At 43.3% G+C, this 17,640-nt stretch overlaps 1 protein-coding gene across 8 annotated transcripts in view; it reads right to left on the bottom strand.

Annotated features, from left to right (window-relative positions):
- IQANK1 (IQ motif and ankyrin repeat containing 1) overlaps positions 1-17,640 on the bottom strand; it is a 441,637-nt gene that overhangs the window by 200,084 nt on the left and 223,913 nt on the right. For 2 of the 8 annotated variants that reach the window (XM_085604654.1, XM_085604650.1), the window contains one exon: positions 8,939-9,099. The exons of 4 other annotated variants lie outside the window; for them this stretch is intronic. In XM_085604654.1, the coding sequence (XP_085460780.1) occupies positions 8,939-9,099 (161 nt within the window). The remainder of the gene's footprint in view (positions 1-8,938; positions 9,100-17,640) is intronic. 2 more of the 8 variants (XM_085604652.1, XM_085604653.1) reach the window with 1 other exon arrangement.

The following is a 17,640-nucleotide window of genomic DNA, read 5'->3' as shown; positions in this document are numbered from 1 at the left end:
TGAGACACATTTAGTCCACTTGAGGTCATACACACACACGACCATAGAGTTATACATCACCAAAGCACATATCTCACACCATAGTTCACTTATAATAGTCTATGATAATTGAAGTAGCATGGTTGGAGCTCTTTTTGAAGTGCAGATGATCTGGGCTAGTCTGTGATTCGGATGAGAAGAGTTCCAAATTCTGGGATTAAAACCTGAGAGGTGTGTATTGAGAGATGGTGGTGCCTGATTATTGTGGTTCCAAGTGTAGTAGGTTTGTATGAAGCTGCCTTCGCAAACCACCTGAAATTTTGAGTTTTGTAGCCAGTTAACCACACGTGTTGTGCGGGTGACTGTAGGTCGCCCAGGCTGTTTTGAAGATAGGGAGCGATATAATAAGAAGGCACTATGACACACTTCAAAATATGTGACAGGAACACATACTATTTATCAGTTGAGGTGCTGAGCACTGAATGGCATAGAGCGGCACAATCTGCCTTCTGGGGAGCCTGTTAGTAACACATTTCCCTAATACCCTGTACCAGTGACTGAGGTCATTCACAGGGATGTACTTTTTACGAAGCAGATGCAGCTGAATGTGCTCTCCTCACTGAGCTTTAATTTCTAGCCCAAGTCTAGCTATTGTGATTGTTGTTAATGTTAACTGGCATGTCACAGGCATACACATAGAAGGCACTCAGGGGAAAGTGAAGGGTACCATGTATTGGAGAATACTTGGAGTTTAACAGGATGGTCAGTGGATATCTCTCTCAAGTATGTCGGGAACAAGTCCTGTGTCTCTGAACACAACATAAACTGTCAGTCTCATTAGTTGTGGGGATGTGATGAACAATCGGAGCTCGATGTCAGGGACTGCACTTTTTAAGTTCAGGGGGCTATGAACTGAATACAAGTGCAGCTAACTAGTCTAAGCCCAAGGAAAATATAAAGGAAAAGTATCAAATAGGCAGGAGAGTGAATCAGGACCTGGTATCTTTGGGCCTGGTTTAGAATTTCGCAGATGGGTACTCTGTCACAAATGTGACGGATACCCCATCCATCTTATTGCAAGTGCGTGAGGATATAATGCACTTGTAATAAGGCGGACAAGATATCCCAGGACTTTTTTGACACAATACCTGTCCATCAAACTCTAAATCAAGCCCTTAGTCTCTTTCCCAGACTCTTCTCATTGGCCTGATTTGATCATGTCCACACAGCAGTGGGAAGGACTATCAGCTCCACCCAGGGTGTCCTGTTGCTGGGAAGGTTTTTTGGTTAAGTGCGTTAACTGCCCAAAGTCAGATATAGAAAAGCAATCCAATAAAACGAAAAACAGCACAACGATAGTACGTACATCCCTTTCTTGCTCCTAGAATTACACGTTCTGGATGCAAGTTCTTCATATCATGTTATAAAGTTACTGTTTCTTATGCCATGCAATTTGCTCATCCGCCCAGTACCTACCTGAATGACGCACTAGGGGGCCAACTTCCAGCTATCATTCCATATTCAAGGCCTTCAAATGTTTTTAAATATTCTTGGATACTTACTATGCTTATAAATTAGTTTTCCATCAACCAAACAGCAATCCACCCCTTCAATTGATGGTTCCCGTTATTTATATTGTGCATCAATGGCTCTCTTTGCTACATTCAAGGCTAGGCCAGAAAGGTTTTCACATATTGTGACTGGTCTACTTCGCTCGAAAGCTCTGAAGGCCAAGTTACATTCTAGTGCTCCCTGTAATCTTGCCACCCCTTCCAGGAGGTATTGTACCAGAAACCAGTTTTAAATATTGCCCTACAAAACTATCATATCCAGAAAACAACTACAACAACATCATGTTGGTAAGCATGCATCAGTAAGTATAGATAAACAATTCCTAACTACACTTATATGCAGTTTGACAATAAATATATATATTCACGGTACATAAATGTGGAGTTGTGAATAGTAAATATATACTTATCTATACATACTTCCCTTCGCAATGTTGTCGCAGTCAATATTCTGGTTATTATATTTTTTTAGGAAGATATTTTCATACTCAATATTCTGACATACAACCTGCCAGTGTTGCTCCTACCTTCGCAGTAAGTTCTGACTCAAACCCCCTCTTCAAAAAGTTTAGGTATCTCTACCTTTCCACCCTCTGCCTACTAGTAACTGGCGTGTAACAGGACAGTGACTTATACGCAATGGAAAGCTTTTATGTCTATTATACCTTGCAACTCCTAGACATCCAGGAGCACCACTGATGTCTCCAATATCTCAATTCTTTCTTTTTTTGCAGTTTTATATTGTGTGAACTCGACCCGAAGTTAGCAGAGTGCTTCACATGAGCACCAGTTACGTTACAGAGGAACACATTGATTTTCGTTAGGCATGGGGAGAGTAAGTGATTCGCCCAGAATCACAGGATGTTGAGCGTCCCTGCCCAGACATGAACCAGGTTCCCCAGCTTCAAGGTCAACCACTCTAGCCGCTAGGCCACATCCTCTCCCTCGTTAAAGCCACAGCTGTAATTGTTGATAAAATTCACAAATCAAAAACTTGAATGCTTCACCAAGCATTTCAGTGTTTAGTAAAAATTACGTGCCATAATTTGGAGATCAAAGCGGCCCAATTTCCTGAAACCACATGATTGCGCAACCATCTTGAGATCCGTTCCTACCAATAATAGACCTCCTTATGTCAGATTGTTTTCTATCTGATCATTGCTGTGGCTTTCTCCAAGTTCTTGATCTCAGTCACTTGTGGTTCTCAAGATTCCTCCTATCGGTCTACACATATATGAGAGATATATAGTCCCCTATAGTTTCATTTTTGAGCCATAGGACATGCTCTTTATTTCACATTGATTCATGTTAATTGCAATCTTCAATCATAGTTCTTTATATCATGCAGGCGAATATCTCAATCATGCACACTCCTATACAGAATCGCAAAGGGATTCAAGTAACCTTATTGTTTAAATGGTGCTTCCTAAACTCATCCTGCAGCTTCCATTCGTATTCTTCAGGATATCAAATGGGGCACTCTGCGCCATGCTGAAGAACCTTGGGAGTGAGACCATTTTTTGTATACCAGCCCTCCCGCACATTGACAGTGAAACTCCTTCCTGTGCTTCAAATCAGCTCCAAACTTCGTAAGAAACATTGTAATCTGAGGTTCACTCCTGGTGACTTCAATACAAAGGTGTCTAAATCTTAATACAAAGGTGTCTAAATCTCAATACAAAGGTGTCTAAATCGTTCCCTCTCTACTTTAAGCATGCACCATTGTGGTATTGAATCCTTCCCACCCGCGCCTGACAAAAACGATTTTTCATAGCTGATCATCAGTCTGGCTTACCTACCAAATTTTCTGAAAATCTATAATAGTCTCAGGATGGACCAATATGTCATCCACATACAGTGAGATGAAGTATTTTGTGCAGCTGGGCTTATTATATCCTTTCTTAAACACTCTTTTGTAAAGCTTATTAGAACAACACAAAGTAAGATGTCTTAAGTGCATCATTGACTAGGAGTATAAAACATCAAGCAATATGAAGTAAATGCATCACTGACAAGGCGAAACAAAAGAGCAAATGTAGAAAGAGATAAGGATTTCTAACCTTTAGAACCAGGCCACTCGGGTCCTATCATGGAATAGAGATAGAAATATGGGGCAGTGTGACGAGAAGAAAAGAAAGGATGGGGAGACAGTAGTAAGATTAACAATCAATCTGTGCCAAGAACTTGTTACTGAAATTCAAAGAAATAACTAACAGATATTAGCTCAGAGATCAACCGCAAACATCACCATGGAACTACTAGTAACGACAATCAAGAGGAAGACAAGGAGAGACATGAAAGATTGAGACCAACAGTGAGCTAGTGCTCTGACATAAAGACCTATCAGACATTGATAAATTATGTGGCCTAGTTATGGAGTAATGTGCGCCCAATACAGATAAAGATACAAAATTGGTTGGTCATTTTATAAACCGGTGGTTCATGTGAAGCTATTTTAAACAGTATTGCTAAACATTCACGTTTCGGGGCGTCAGGGAAATTCCAGTTTCCGAAAAGGGACAACTTCACTGTCCGGAACCTGGCAAACCATTCTCCTCAATGTGAGCTGACAATGTTGATGTCCGGGACACCATGTAAATTTGAAGAGGGCATAAAGTCGAAGCTGGTGGATTCCTTCATAAAAGGTCAGATGCCAGACAACGGGTGAGTAGCGCACTTTACAAATCACACTGTACAAATCCGTGATTGATTGATTGATTGACCTGTAAGTGCTATGTTTGGGTTAAGCAACACCACAAGACGTGAACTAGCTTGCAGCATGGCGTACCACACCTCCAGCAACTGGAGTTTAGGTCCCACCCCACATCATGCAGACAATTTAGTTTCCACTATTATTCAGATGGAACTTTAAAATATCACATTGTAGCAGGTCTCTCTCATATCTTTATAATATGCCAGGAGTAAAGCAGACAATACTCCCTAGTCATAGAAGAGTCTGGTTTGCAAGCTTGGGTGAGCATTATCCTCTGACTACCTTAAAAACAGTTTCAAGCAGCGCACTAGCTGCATATCTCTCCAGAGTTAGGAACTGTTCAATTCAAACTCTACCTGTACACCTATGAAAGGCTTGGTCAGGTCATCCTGCAGCATGTCATCTAGTGTGCAGATACATTTAGATGTTCCATTATGGCCAATGTATTGGCTGGCAATCGTTCCAGAATCTGGAATTATTTCACAGGAGGGAAACTCTTGTAGATGTATCTGTAGATTTTCATCTTGTCATGAATAGTGGTCCAGGAGTTCACCAATAAACAATCACCAGGTTGTAGTCCCTCTGTAGTGAGTTTCCTAGGTCATGGATGATCCCTAAGCTGAGAACTAGATTTATGATCCTCCATATGGAGTCTCATGGGTCTATCTTTGGAGGAGGGAAGGAGGGCGTCCAGATCTGAGAGTTGATGGTTGTTTTGTATAGCCCAATGTTTTGCAGGTTTAGGTTTATGGAAACTGTGGTTGCGCAGATACAACTCTTTCATTTTTGCCCATTTACCCACACATAACAAGTAGCTACTTTGCATGGAGATAGATGGAGAGTTCTGAAGAAATATTAGTAGCATACAGCTACACCTTGAACACCTGGACCTGCCATTAGAAAAGAAAGCTGTAATTAGTTCCATTTGGCAAAGGCCACCCTCATCAAACAGTAGTGATAGCTTGCAGATATCATGTTGTTTAGTCCCCGGTTGATTACTATAACCAAGTCTTTGAGGTTGAGGGTAACCCATAGAAAACTGAAAACTGCAATTGCAGCACTTGACAAATGCATGGTCATTGGCAGAACTTTGACTGGGGAGTTTTTGATCTTTTCTGCTAAAGTGAATTTGTAAAGATGCAAAGGTATAAAGAGTGCCCAGGGTCTGTCGCCAGTGGTGGTAATGCCCTTGTTCATCGCAATTGAGAAAAAGCAGCCAGGTTTCAAAAGTCTCAAAAGTTAGAAGGGGTGGTAGTGGAGAGAGTGAGCATCTCCGGATGGATCTAACAAGGGGGCTGGCCGAAGGCTGAAACCACACAGCACGGGGTGGGGTTGGAGGGGAGAATGTGCAGCACCAAAGGCTGTACTCAGAGTGGAGCATGAAAAGGTCCCAAGGTGCCAAAAGGTGCACCAGTGAAGGACTGCCACCCTACTGAACATATCAAACATGGCCTGGAGAAAGAAGCCTAGATTGGTACCCGGCACAGGGAAATCTGGGTACACCATTGCTGGCATTTATCTTGGTATTGAAGGAGGCAGTATTGATTTCAGTGCCGGGCCTGATGGCACCTTTGAAGCCTGAAAAGACAATGGCACTAATTCTGGCTCTGGATAGTAGAGTGCCGGGATGAAGTTGGATGCGGTGTCTCGTCTGCTGATTTTGATCCTCTGGGTGAGGAGGAGTGTGTCTTCTTCTTCTTCTGGCATAACTTTTTCCCCTTGAAGATTTAGATTAAAGGAGTAACAAGAAGGTGGCCTTTCTGGCTCCTGATCTCGACCTCAACCATCTACAGTCATTCCTGGCAAAGGTTAGGAAAAACTTGCCCTCTTGCTCTTTGATAGCCCTCGGGTTCATGCAGACGCAGAAGTCACAAGACAATGAGCAATGAGGTGTGTCTCGAACCGAGACACCACAAACAGTCACTGTGCAGGTCTGTGATTGACACTTGCCCAACTGTAGCAGGGGTTACATCTTGACTTTTTTGGCTGGAAAATGTTTCTAGCACAAAACCAAATCATGATTGAAAACTTTGGAGAGGGGTCAAATGGCATGCAAAAAAATAAAATGGAACTGACGCTAGGGTGCTGTGGTGGATGCCATACGGCTTAAGTGACATCACCACTAACCAGTTTTTGGTGTGGAGGCAGAGCAAGTGCCCCCTACCAGTGCCAAAGGGCTATGTAAAATTTTCCGGATCTATGCATGCACCTGGGATATTCAAGGGTGAGAAATCTGCAGGTAAAGGAATCCATCAGAATATAATTTACAAAAATATCTGACCATTGTTTGTAGACTCTAATTGAATTATATTTTTGTACATGATATTTAGGACACAATATTTTGGTGATATTCTGACAAAAATATGCTGGTGCCACACCCTGTGTAGTGTCGCTTAGGACCGTGATGGCTTAAGAGAAAGTTGCCACAGGTCACCTGAGCATGTAGTTGATGATAGAACCACTGTAACCTTTCAATAAAGCTTGCGCCTAAACCCCCCCCCCCCACCTCACACAAGGGTTCCCAAATGGTCTCTCCAATCACCCACCCACGCCGATGTCTTCTCGGCAATATAAGAAAGCATCACATTTTCAAAGGATGTGTCTTGATAAACCACCAGATACAAATCCTTCATGAGGGTCATATATAAGGCCATGCATAATCGAATGCAGTCTTAAAAGATAATATTTTAACCATAATTTGTGATTTCCACACTTATGAGAGATGGATTGGTAGCTCTTACATTGCAAAGAGTCTTTCCCCATTTTGGTGATGAGGGATATCCTGGTTCTGTTGTATGCCAGTGATCTAAATACTATCCACTGAGGTCTGACATTCTCATCCAATTCTAAGAGATAGACATTCTTGCTCTGGGTCTTCCCGGAGGACAACTCTTTAAAAATCTCTCTTTCCTGTGATTGTTAGTTTGGAGAGATTGAGAGGCCTTAGAGGTGTCCCCATGGTTAGAGTAGTACAGCTGTATGAAGAAAGCGGCAAATGTGTACTTTATTTAGTTGATGCTAACACATGGCCCAAATCCATACATAATATATCCGGAAAATGGCCTGATATTCTGCCTTTCTTTATGGAGCAGTAGGTGTTGGGTAGCAGGTGCCATGAAATGATGAAGAAGTTGATTTGGGAACTAGTCCCATTCATGCATGACTCTAAAGGGTAACACTCATCCACCGGCTGGGTAACCCTTCATGGATCAAGAATGTTGTGCGACGCCAGAATATTTTGGACAGTATCTGAAAGCAATAACTGGCCATGGCTAAGTTCTGTTGGCAGTTTCATACGATCTGGTCCTAGGCGACGTCTGTCTAGTGGGGGTGAGGATTATTTTCAGCAGGCATGGCAGCAGGTCATTTAGAAAGCTCAGCATGGCCTTCTTAGGCTCATGTTACTGGATTCCATGAAATCTAGTCACTCTTTCAGCACCAATTCCACAGAAATATTGATGCAATAACCACGGGTCAACCCTCCTCCCCCGATTGCCCCCACCCTCTCCTTCTGGTATACCGTGAAGTCTTTCCTCCTCCTCGTCCAGGCTCTTTTTTGTTATTTTGGAACAAAATAGTTTTCTTGTCTTCTCAGTTCATCGTGAGCCTCATATTTTGATGGTCACTTTTGGGAGGCTCTCCTACAACAGTCAACTAGGTTTTTCTGTGCAGAGGGTAGTACTTTATGACATTTCCAGAATATTACTTTTTTTGTATTTTTTAATTTTGCAGATGAGGTTTATCTCAATGGAACATATCCTGGGGTTTGGATTTAACTGTAAATGTTATATCTGCTATCGTAATTCAGCAAATTTATCTGCAACTCTCCCTTACTGAGCACCTGCCCCATATCTCCTTATCCATCTTGGAATTGCAACGTATCACCTGCATAAGTAATGAGGAAGGGGTCTTGACCACTCTCCCCCCACCTCCAACTTCTTTGGGTAGCCAAAAAAAGAAATTCAGACAAGCAACAATCTCCAATAGTGAGCTCAGCACTGTAGCGTGGTGGGTCAACTGTGAATCGTCAGGTCGTGGAAAGAGTAGCCACAATTCACCACTCACCCAACTATGCAAGTCCCTACTGCTCTAAGAAGCAGGTGTGTTTCCCAGTGTCACGTAAGCAGGGATTCTGCTCATAGAGACTGGAAAAATGGCCGGCAGGCTGTCAGTGCAACTTTACTTGAACATACATTTCTACAATCCCCCTTTTTTTGACATATGTATGGGGAACAACTAGAATTCTAACGATTTACATCTGTACATCAATAAATATTTGGTATAAAACCCTGAACATACTCACGCAAAACTTAAGATTAATCACTTTACTTAGGTCCCTTCACAAATATATGGCCACCCTTAGTTCTGTACATGGCTTGCACATTCCAAACATGGTACTGTTATCCAGCTCTATATAACTTTGTATATATGTGGGAAATGTTTAATATGAATACATCAGTCATCTATAAAAACATAGTGGTGCGAGTTTAGTGCCAATTAGTGCTTCCCTTGCAGTATCTGTAGTCAGTTGGTCAAGTGGAGGTCTTAGCTGAGGTAAACTTGGGGCGTGTGCAATCCAGTGTTTTCTAGTGCCTTAATTTACTAAGCCAAAGTATGTGACCACCCAAAGCATTCCATGCTTCATCAGCAGTTCGTTGAGGTCACTGGTCCATACCTGAGCTGTGATCAGTCGTTCTTTTACCTCTTTCTGGAGGCGGTCCATTAACTCTTTATAATCCTGTCTGTCCATCTTCCGTTTCTCCATCTTCTTTTGAGCCAGGAACTGACGGAAAGCACACTGAATTATTAGTGCTGCTTTTCCCTCAGGGCTAAGTTCTGAAGGGGGGCAAGTGGAAACGTAATACGGAATTAAAAATGATTAGCATAGAAGAGTAAGATAACTAAGATGGTTCTACAGAAGACTATTACCCTGCCTCCTAATAAGACTAAGACATGCAACACTAAAACACACTGACTGAAGAACATTCCTCTGTAATGCCAGTGAGACCTTTAAAAGGTACTTATAATCTTCTACAAAAGGTGCCCCATAAGGGCAGCTCCACAAGAGGAATTAGCTGTAAACCAATATTGAAATTTATTAGGAGCAAGCATAGACGTGTTCCAAATCAATGACACTTAACAGCAGGCATCTTCTAAATAATATAACGCCCATTGGTACCTTTCCTCTTATCTCATTGAGGAGAGCAAAACACTTAAACCAGAGGACTGTATTTCTTTTTACATTATCACATTACAGTTTCCTATCATCCTACTGTCATCAAGAAGATAAATTAAATCACTGATCAGTTTCTTTTGTTAATCTCTTTAATGAGTATTTCATGTAAACTTCATTGCAGAAAATAGAAAAAATAAATTAGTAGTAGTGTATTATAAGTAATTTTTATTGAGCTACAATGCGTAATGTCCTAATTAGTTACCTCCTGGCTCTCCATTTCACCGTTAAATAGTGCTTAATTTATAAAACGACAAGTGCTGGTGCTCGAGAGCCCACAGCCACCCGCAAATAAATGTTGCCACGCTGAATATCAAGGCTGCATAGCCCTGAGTCCACCTTATGCTACTTCAATCCACTGCCAGACACTCCCCTGTTGCTTTAGATCACTCTTGTATGTTCCTGCTTTCTCCCTTCATGACGGTATGCCCATCTTTCTCTTCCTCCGTCTTTCGGCTTCATTGGTTTTCCCCCTCTTTTGCAATCGGGAAATGTTTGATGAGGAAAAGTTAGTGAGGGTGCCCAAAAGTGAGAGCCGTTGGCCCCACCAGCAACCACCGGCTCAAATTAAGCACTGCCCTTAAATTGTATGGCTCTAATCATTAAACTTTGGAGTTAGTGTTTGCCCCAAAACGCATTCTACCTTACATGTCTGTTAATTCTGTAAAACTCTACACAATAGATTATTGTTTTTGTGGTGCTTAGTATTTTGGAGAATACAGCAACCCGTCCAATAAATTACCTCACTCCGGCATTGCTGCCCCCTACCTCCTGGTTCTTTACATTGCCCATTACAATTGATTACGCTGAATCCCAGACTGGCAGATGTCCATGTCATGGATGTCATCTGCACCTTCTGCAAAATCTTTTTTATGACGCATCATGAAGAACGATAAAGATCATTATGCTATAGAGGGTGATGGAAGGGTGGTCTGTAAATCTACACACAATACAAGTGCCGGCAAACCAAAAGTTTCATGTGATTAGGTTTTTGAAAAGGTATGTTCGAGGCATATGAGCTGTAGATCATATGCTTTAGCATAGATTGCCATCTGGTGTTGGATCCGGATGTTTGCACTTTGTTTTTGTTCGAATAAGTCTTGTAGTCACAAGGTAGGTGACTGCTCCATTTGGTGATAGTGCGCATGGACATCGACTCCATCCTTAGATTGTTTTTTCCGCCAAAGGGTTCGGATGGGTATTGCTGCGCTCCCGTTCGGTACCGTTTTCCACTACCCTGGACGGTAGTGTTGTCGATCGGGGTTCCTCATTCGACGCTCATCGTCTAACTTTGAAAAACCTTCCATCGGAAAACTCGAGGCAGGCCTTTAGGCCTACCCGTGCCGACTGCGCTAGCAGTCGATGCAACAGACTACATTCAAGCTATGTCCCGGGTGTCGTGCTAAATTTCCACGCACCGACTGGCACGAAGTTTGCAACCTCTGCTTGTCCCCGGAACACGACGAGAAGGACTGCGACGCATGTCGATCATTCCGAGCGAAAAAGACACTTCGTGATCGTCGGGCTCGGCACCATGAAATGCAACAACAGAGCAACTCTATTCCGGACATCTTCGGAGAAGATTCCGGTATCCAACATCCAGCACAAGAGCCAGAGGAAGAAGAGCGGAGCTCTGTTTCCAAGGCCGACTCCAACATGGAAGAAGAGGAAGACATCACTGCGGGTCAGCGTACCGTGAGTACTGATCTACCTGTGCCCATTCCACATAAGACAAAGGCTCCGGTCCCTCCTTTGCCTTCGGGTTCAGGTCGGCACCGACAAAACGTTTCCGATGCCACGCCCTCCGTCCCGGCTCTGAAACAAAAAGAGAAGCCTTCTGACTCGGGCTAGAGCCAGCCCCGCTCTGATGTCACACCAACACCTTCGGCATCAAAACATAAAACCAAGCATCTATCAGTCAATATACCTTCGGGACGAAGATTCCACCTTCGACGCTGAAAGGCTCGGAGCCGAAACCTTCCAAGGCCAAGACTCGGAGACGAAATCCTCCAAGGCCAAAGACTCTGAGCCAAAATCCTCAAAGGCCAAAGCCTCGGAGCCGAAAACCTCCAAGCCCAAACACTCAGAGCCAAAACCATCGACACCTAAAGGCTCGGAGCCGAAATATTCGGCGCCGAAATCTCCACGGAAATAGAAATACACTCTCCCCAAAGAGCCTCCCTCTAATGAGCCAACTTTTGACCCTGAACAGAAAATGCTGGTTATAAACCCTAAAACACGACATATTAAGGCAGCCATTCCAAAAAAACTGAAGGCTGACTTGCCAGAGGACTATCCAATCCTCCTCCTAATCATAACTTGATTATTACACCATTAAATTCACCACTAAGGCCTATTACACCAGACCCACAGGATGAAGGGGATGGGGATGAGGATCAGGACACTGACGCTTGGGAAGATTACCACACAGATCCAAATACAGATAATGCCCCTGATTTATATCCCTCTAGACCTTCCTCACCTGATGACAACATTGGCTATCTCGAACTCCTTAACAGGGCTGCTCAATATCATGGGGTAGAACTTCATAAAGAGCCTTTAGAAGAGGATTTCCTCTTTTAGACACTTTTCTCCTCACAAAGAACTACTCATACCTTGCCAGTGCTGAAAGGCATCTTAAAATACACAGACGAGGTCTTTAAGGATCCAGTAAGGGCAAGAATAATCACACCTGCCAGTGCTACCTGCCAGCCTGAGAGCTGCTGGGTAGACCTGCAAAGTGCAACAATGAGAAGTGAGAAGTCGCCTTGGACAGGGTGGATAAAAAACACAAATCAGCTCCTACAGATCCTATCTACATTAAAGGTCAGCTCCCCTTAGACTCTCTTGTAGTCTCCAACGCACGCAAGAGGGCTAACTCGCAAGCCACAGGAGAGACCCCTCCTTCTGACAAGGAGTCCAAGCTTATTAATGCCTCAGGCAAAAGAGTAGCTTCACAGGCAGCAAACAACTGGTGGATTGCCAACGCTCAGGCGCAGCTAGCTCGTTATGACAGGGCTCATTACGATGAGCTAGAAAAACTCATGCAAAACTTGCTTGACCAATACAAATCTAAGGCTAATGACCTTATTCAGGAAGCTACACTCATCACCAACACCTCCATTAAATGTGCACTAGACGCAGCAGACACAGCATCTTGTGCAATTAACACCAGTATACTATTACGCAGACATGCTTGGCGTAGAATCTCTGGATTTAAGCCAGAGGTGCAAACCTTCATACTTAACGAACCCTTTGACAAAGAGCATCTTTTCGGCCCAGCTGTTGATACCTTGCTGGAAAAGATGAAAAAAGACACTGAGGTCGCAAAGTCCATGGGGGGCTTACAGTTACCTACCAGTAGAGTTTCTTTTCGCCGCTCATTTTATAGGGATGGCTCAAAAACTGTGTCCACTGAGAATGCCTCCTCCTCTTACAAGGGCAACAATCAATCCCCCTCGTCCAGAGGTTATTCTAGAGGAGGTTTTAGAGGAAACAACGGTAGGGGAAGAGGTAGAGGTAATTCCACACTCACTTCCCCCACAAACAAACAGTGCCTTCCCTCCACTACCCCCCGATCATTCCACTCCTGTTGGGGGACGTCTCTCCCAATTCCTACCTGTCTGGAATTAAATCACCTCAGACAAGTGGGTGCTACAAATTATCCAATGTGGTTACTGCCTGGAGCTTACAAGCACTCCCCCAAAAATTCTTCCAGGAGCACATGCAATGTCACCTGAACATCTCACTCTCTTAAAGCAAGAGCTTCTATCTCTGTTAGAAAAACATGCTATAGAGCCTGTCCCATTAATATACCAAAGGACCGGTGTATACTCCATGTATTTCAATTCCCAAAAAGGACGGCTCTCTCAGGCCTATACTAGACCTCAGACAGCTAAATCTACACATACAGCCGGACCACTTCCACATGGTCACACTCCAACAGGTGCTCCCACTACTTCAGCAAGGCGACTTTCTATCCACTCTAGACTTGAAGGACGCCTAATTCCATATTCCCGTTCACCCTGCTCACATAAAACATCTCAGGTTTGTGGTGGACGGACAACATTACCAGTTCAAAGTTCTCCCATTTGGAGTAATTACAGCACCCAGCGTTTTCAACAAGTGCCTGGCAGTAGTCGCAGCTCATTTAAGAAGACAGCACGTTCATGTCTTCCCTTACCTAGACGACTGGCTGACAAAAGCCAGATCCAAACAAAGCTGCCTACATCACACTCAAAGGACAGTCCAACTGCTTCACGACTTGGGGTTCACTGTAAACCTCACCAAGTCTCACCTCCAACCATCCAACACATAAGTGTATCTAGAAGCCACAATAGACACTCGCAAAGAACTAGGGTACCCAACCCAGTCAGGATTCGCAACATGCAAGTTCTAGTATCACGGTTTCAGCCTCAACACTCATTACCAGCCCAAGTGTTCATGCAATTGATCGGAATGATGGCTTCTTGCATTCAAATCATTCTCTATGCAAGACTTCAAATGCGTCCCCTACAGGAATGCTTAGCACGTCAGTGAAACCAGGCTCTAGATCAGTTATCAGATCTGGTGTTGCAGTGGTGGAACATACAAAACCTTTCCAAGGGCCGGCCATTTTTTGATCCGGTTCCACAGATAGTGCTACAGTAGACACATCACTCACTGATTGGGGAGCACATCTTGGAAAACATACCATTCAGGGCATGTGGACTCTGCAACAAAAACAACTCCACATAAACCATCTCGAACTGCTAGCACTTTTTCTAGCATTGAAAGCTTTTCAACTTCATCTAGCAGGCAAAGCTGTCCTGGTTCGCTCAGACAACATGACAGCGATGTACTACATACAAAAGCAAGGGGGGGGCGCACTCTCTCCAGCTCCCACAGCTAGCACAGAGCATCTGGAGATGGGCCATATATCTCCTTGCAGAACATCTTCCAGGAGTAGACAATCAAGTTGCAGATCTGCTCAGTCGTCAACGACAGCAGATACACGAATGGGAACTTCACCCTCAAGTTCTCCTCCTATTCTTCCAAATGTGGGGCTTTCCAGAGATAGATCTGTTCGCCACCCACCTAAACGCCAAATGCCCAAACTTCGCGTCCAGGCATCCACATCCAATGTCCAAAGGCAATGCACTATAGATGAATTGGTCAGGGATATTTGCTTACGCTCTTCCACCTCTCCCTCTCATTCCATTAGTGGTTCGGAAACTCAAAAAGCACTCCCTGACGCTTATCCTAGTTACTCTCACATGGGCCCGACAACCCTAGTTCACAATTCTGTCGGAGCTATCAGTAGTTCCCCACCATACACTACACCTCTCCCCCAAGTAACTTACTCAGAACCAAGGAGAGATAAGACATCCACATCCCAATCAGCTCAACCTTGCGAATTGGCACATGAAATCCTAGAGTTTGGCTACCTTAATCTTCCGCCAGACTGTATAAATGCTATCAAAGAGGCTAGACGCCCTATCACAAGAGCATGCTACGCAGCAAAGTGGAAGAGGTTTGTCGTTCTTGTAACAACAATCAGATCGATCCACTAGACTCTTCAATACAAGACATCATTTGTTATCTGTTACACTTACAACGTTCTAATTTAGCGTACACATTCATACGCTTACATCTCGCTGCAATAGCTGCATATCTACAAAATAGACAGCACTTGTCTCTTTTAGAGTGCCCGCTATTAAAGCTTTTATGGAAGGACTCAAAAGACTCATTCCTCCCAGACTTCCACCTTCTCCAGTGTGGAATCTCAACATAGTCCTTACAAGACTCATGGGTCCACCATTTGAGCCGTTGCACAAATGTTAAATACAATTTCTCACCTGGAAGGTAGCCTTCCTTATAGCCATCACTTCTCTAAGAAGAGTCGGTGAGCTTCAGGCACTAACCATAGATGAACCATTCTTGCAAATACATCAAAGCAAAGTGGGTATTAGAACTAACCCCACATTCTTACCTAAAGTCATCTCTGCCTTTCATATCAACCAATCTGTTGAGTTGCCTGTGTTCTTCCCTCAACCAGATTCAGTGGCAGAATGTGCCCTTCACACATTAGATGTTAAAAGAGCATTACTATACTACATAGAAAGAACAAAACCTTTTTGAAAAACCAAACAACTTTTTGTTGCTTTTGCTCCACCACATAAAGGCAATCCCATATCAAAATCAGGAATTGCAAGGTAGATAGTTAAGTGCATTCAAATATGCTGCAACAAAGGTAAACGCACATTAACAATTCCCCCTAGAGCGCACTCTACATGCCAACTGGGGGCTTCTATGGCATTCTTAGGAAACATACCCATAGATGACATCTGCAAAGCTGCAACATGGTCTACACCACACACATTCATAAAACATTATTGTGTGGATGTGTTAGCAAAACAACAAGCTAGTGTGGGCCAGGCAGTTTTACAAACACTATTTCAAACCATTGCAACAGCTACAGGTTATCCACCGCTTCACAAATAACTGCTTTATAGTCTATGCTAAAGCATATGATATACAGCTCATATGCCTCGAACGGAAAATGCTACTTACCCAGTATGTATCTGTTCTTGGCATATAGAGCTGTTGAGTCATATGCACTTACCCGCCTCCCTGGGTACCTTTACCTGTTGCAGTGATATCTTACTTAGATACAATTTACATGGACATCTCCCTTTATTACTTTTCTAACTCCATCATCACCCTTTATAGCAAAACAATCTAAGGATGGAGTTGATGCCTATGCGCACTATCCCCGAAAGGAGGAGTCACCTACCTCGTGACTACAAGACTTCTTCGAACAAAAACAAAGTGCAAACATCCGGACCCAAGACCAGATGGTGATCTATGCTAAAGCATATGACTCTACAGCTGTATATGCTAAGAACAGATGCATACTGGGTAAGTAGCATTTTCCTTTATCTTCCATATGTTCATGGTTGTAAAATGGACCTAAAACGTGTACAAGATGTTGAGTAAAGGGTTAAGAGAAGTGAATCTAGTACTGTACAAATCTCTTAATATAAGACAGTAAGAAACAACACTGCTCTCAGAGTGGAACAATCAGATAAAATGTAGCCAGAGGGGGGGAGGGGAGGAGAGGGGGAGGTTCTTTACTAGTAAGCAGGGACCTTGACCTAGGACTCCAGAAATAAAAAAAAGTCCCAAACTTTACAATTAAATCTGTAACCTCTTTTCTCATTCTCCAGAGGTTTCTAAACTCCCAGGAAAGGCTTCTTGGCAACGAGAACACATGCACAAGCTGTAAGAGGCTCCTCACAACTCTGGGCCAGGTTTACTGCCTCAACAAGCCCCAGGATTCCCCATGGATCTGCATGATATTCAACTTTCCACAGACAAAGAGTAGATATTTGACTTGGGCGAGTTGCAGATCTGTTCAGTTGCAATTGGTCTACTGGTTTTTCTTTCACGCAGGCTCAGGACCTACTGCTTTCTCAACATTCAGGACAGACATTCTAAGGAGCAGAGGCTTTCTGACAGGACCTGCACCCCTATGTACTTGTGGTTTAGGAAGAGTCGAGAACCACTTAGCCTGGACAAAAGGTGTAGTTTTAGAGATTAAGGTCAAAGCAAGAGACACTCTTCCCACAGCTGAGGAAGACAGATAGAAATACTTGAGAGCAGCAGGCAGAGAAGGCTTCTTGTCTTCATCTGCATCACATTTCTCAGTTGAGAGTTATGTTATGCAGGGATGTGAAGAGACAAAATCAATCTGTGAATGGTAAAAATGCCCTGAGCTAATAACAAAGTTCTCACACTTTCTCCATACAATACTTTCAACAGTATATTCCAGTTTCTGTTTTGTGAATGTGCTTTAAGGCAAAAGCTAGCCCAGAGTCATTTTCACAACAGAAAATTAAGATGTCAGAAACATAATCTATATTTTTCTCCTTCCCAGTCACTCCAAACTTCTCCCAGTTTCAGGCCTGCCCCTCCTAATAAGGATAAAAGAAACCCCATATCCCAGGCCCACCTGTCACCCTTTTCCGACTGTGTTAAGAAAATAATAAAGTGTGAGGAAATCTCACTACCACAAGCATCAGTAGCGAGGATTGCAGAACGATACGTGATTAAAGAGCAGTACAAGCCCAAGTTTCACAATGGTACAAAGTAAGTGAGACTTC

This window comes from Triturus cristatus, chromosome 5_1 (genome assembly GCF_964204655.1).
Source record: "Triturus cristatus chromosome 5_1, aTriCri1.1, whole genome shotgun sequence".
Taxonomy (NCBI): Eukaryota; Metazoa; Chordata; class Amphibia; order Caudata; family Salamandridae; genus Triturus; species Triturus cristatus.
The sequence above is the reverse complement of the archived record's forward strand: the minus strand, read 5'-3'. Positions and strand labels throughout refer to the sequence as shown.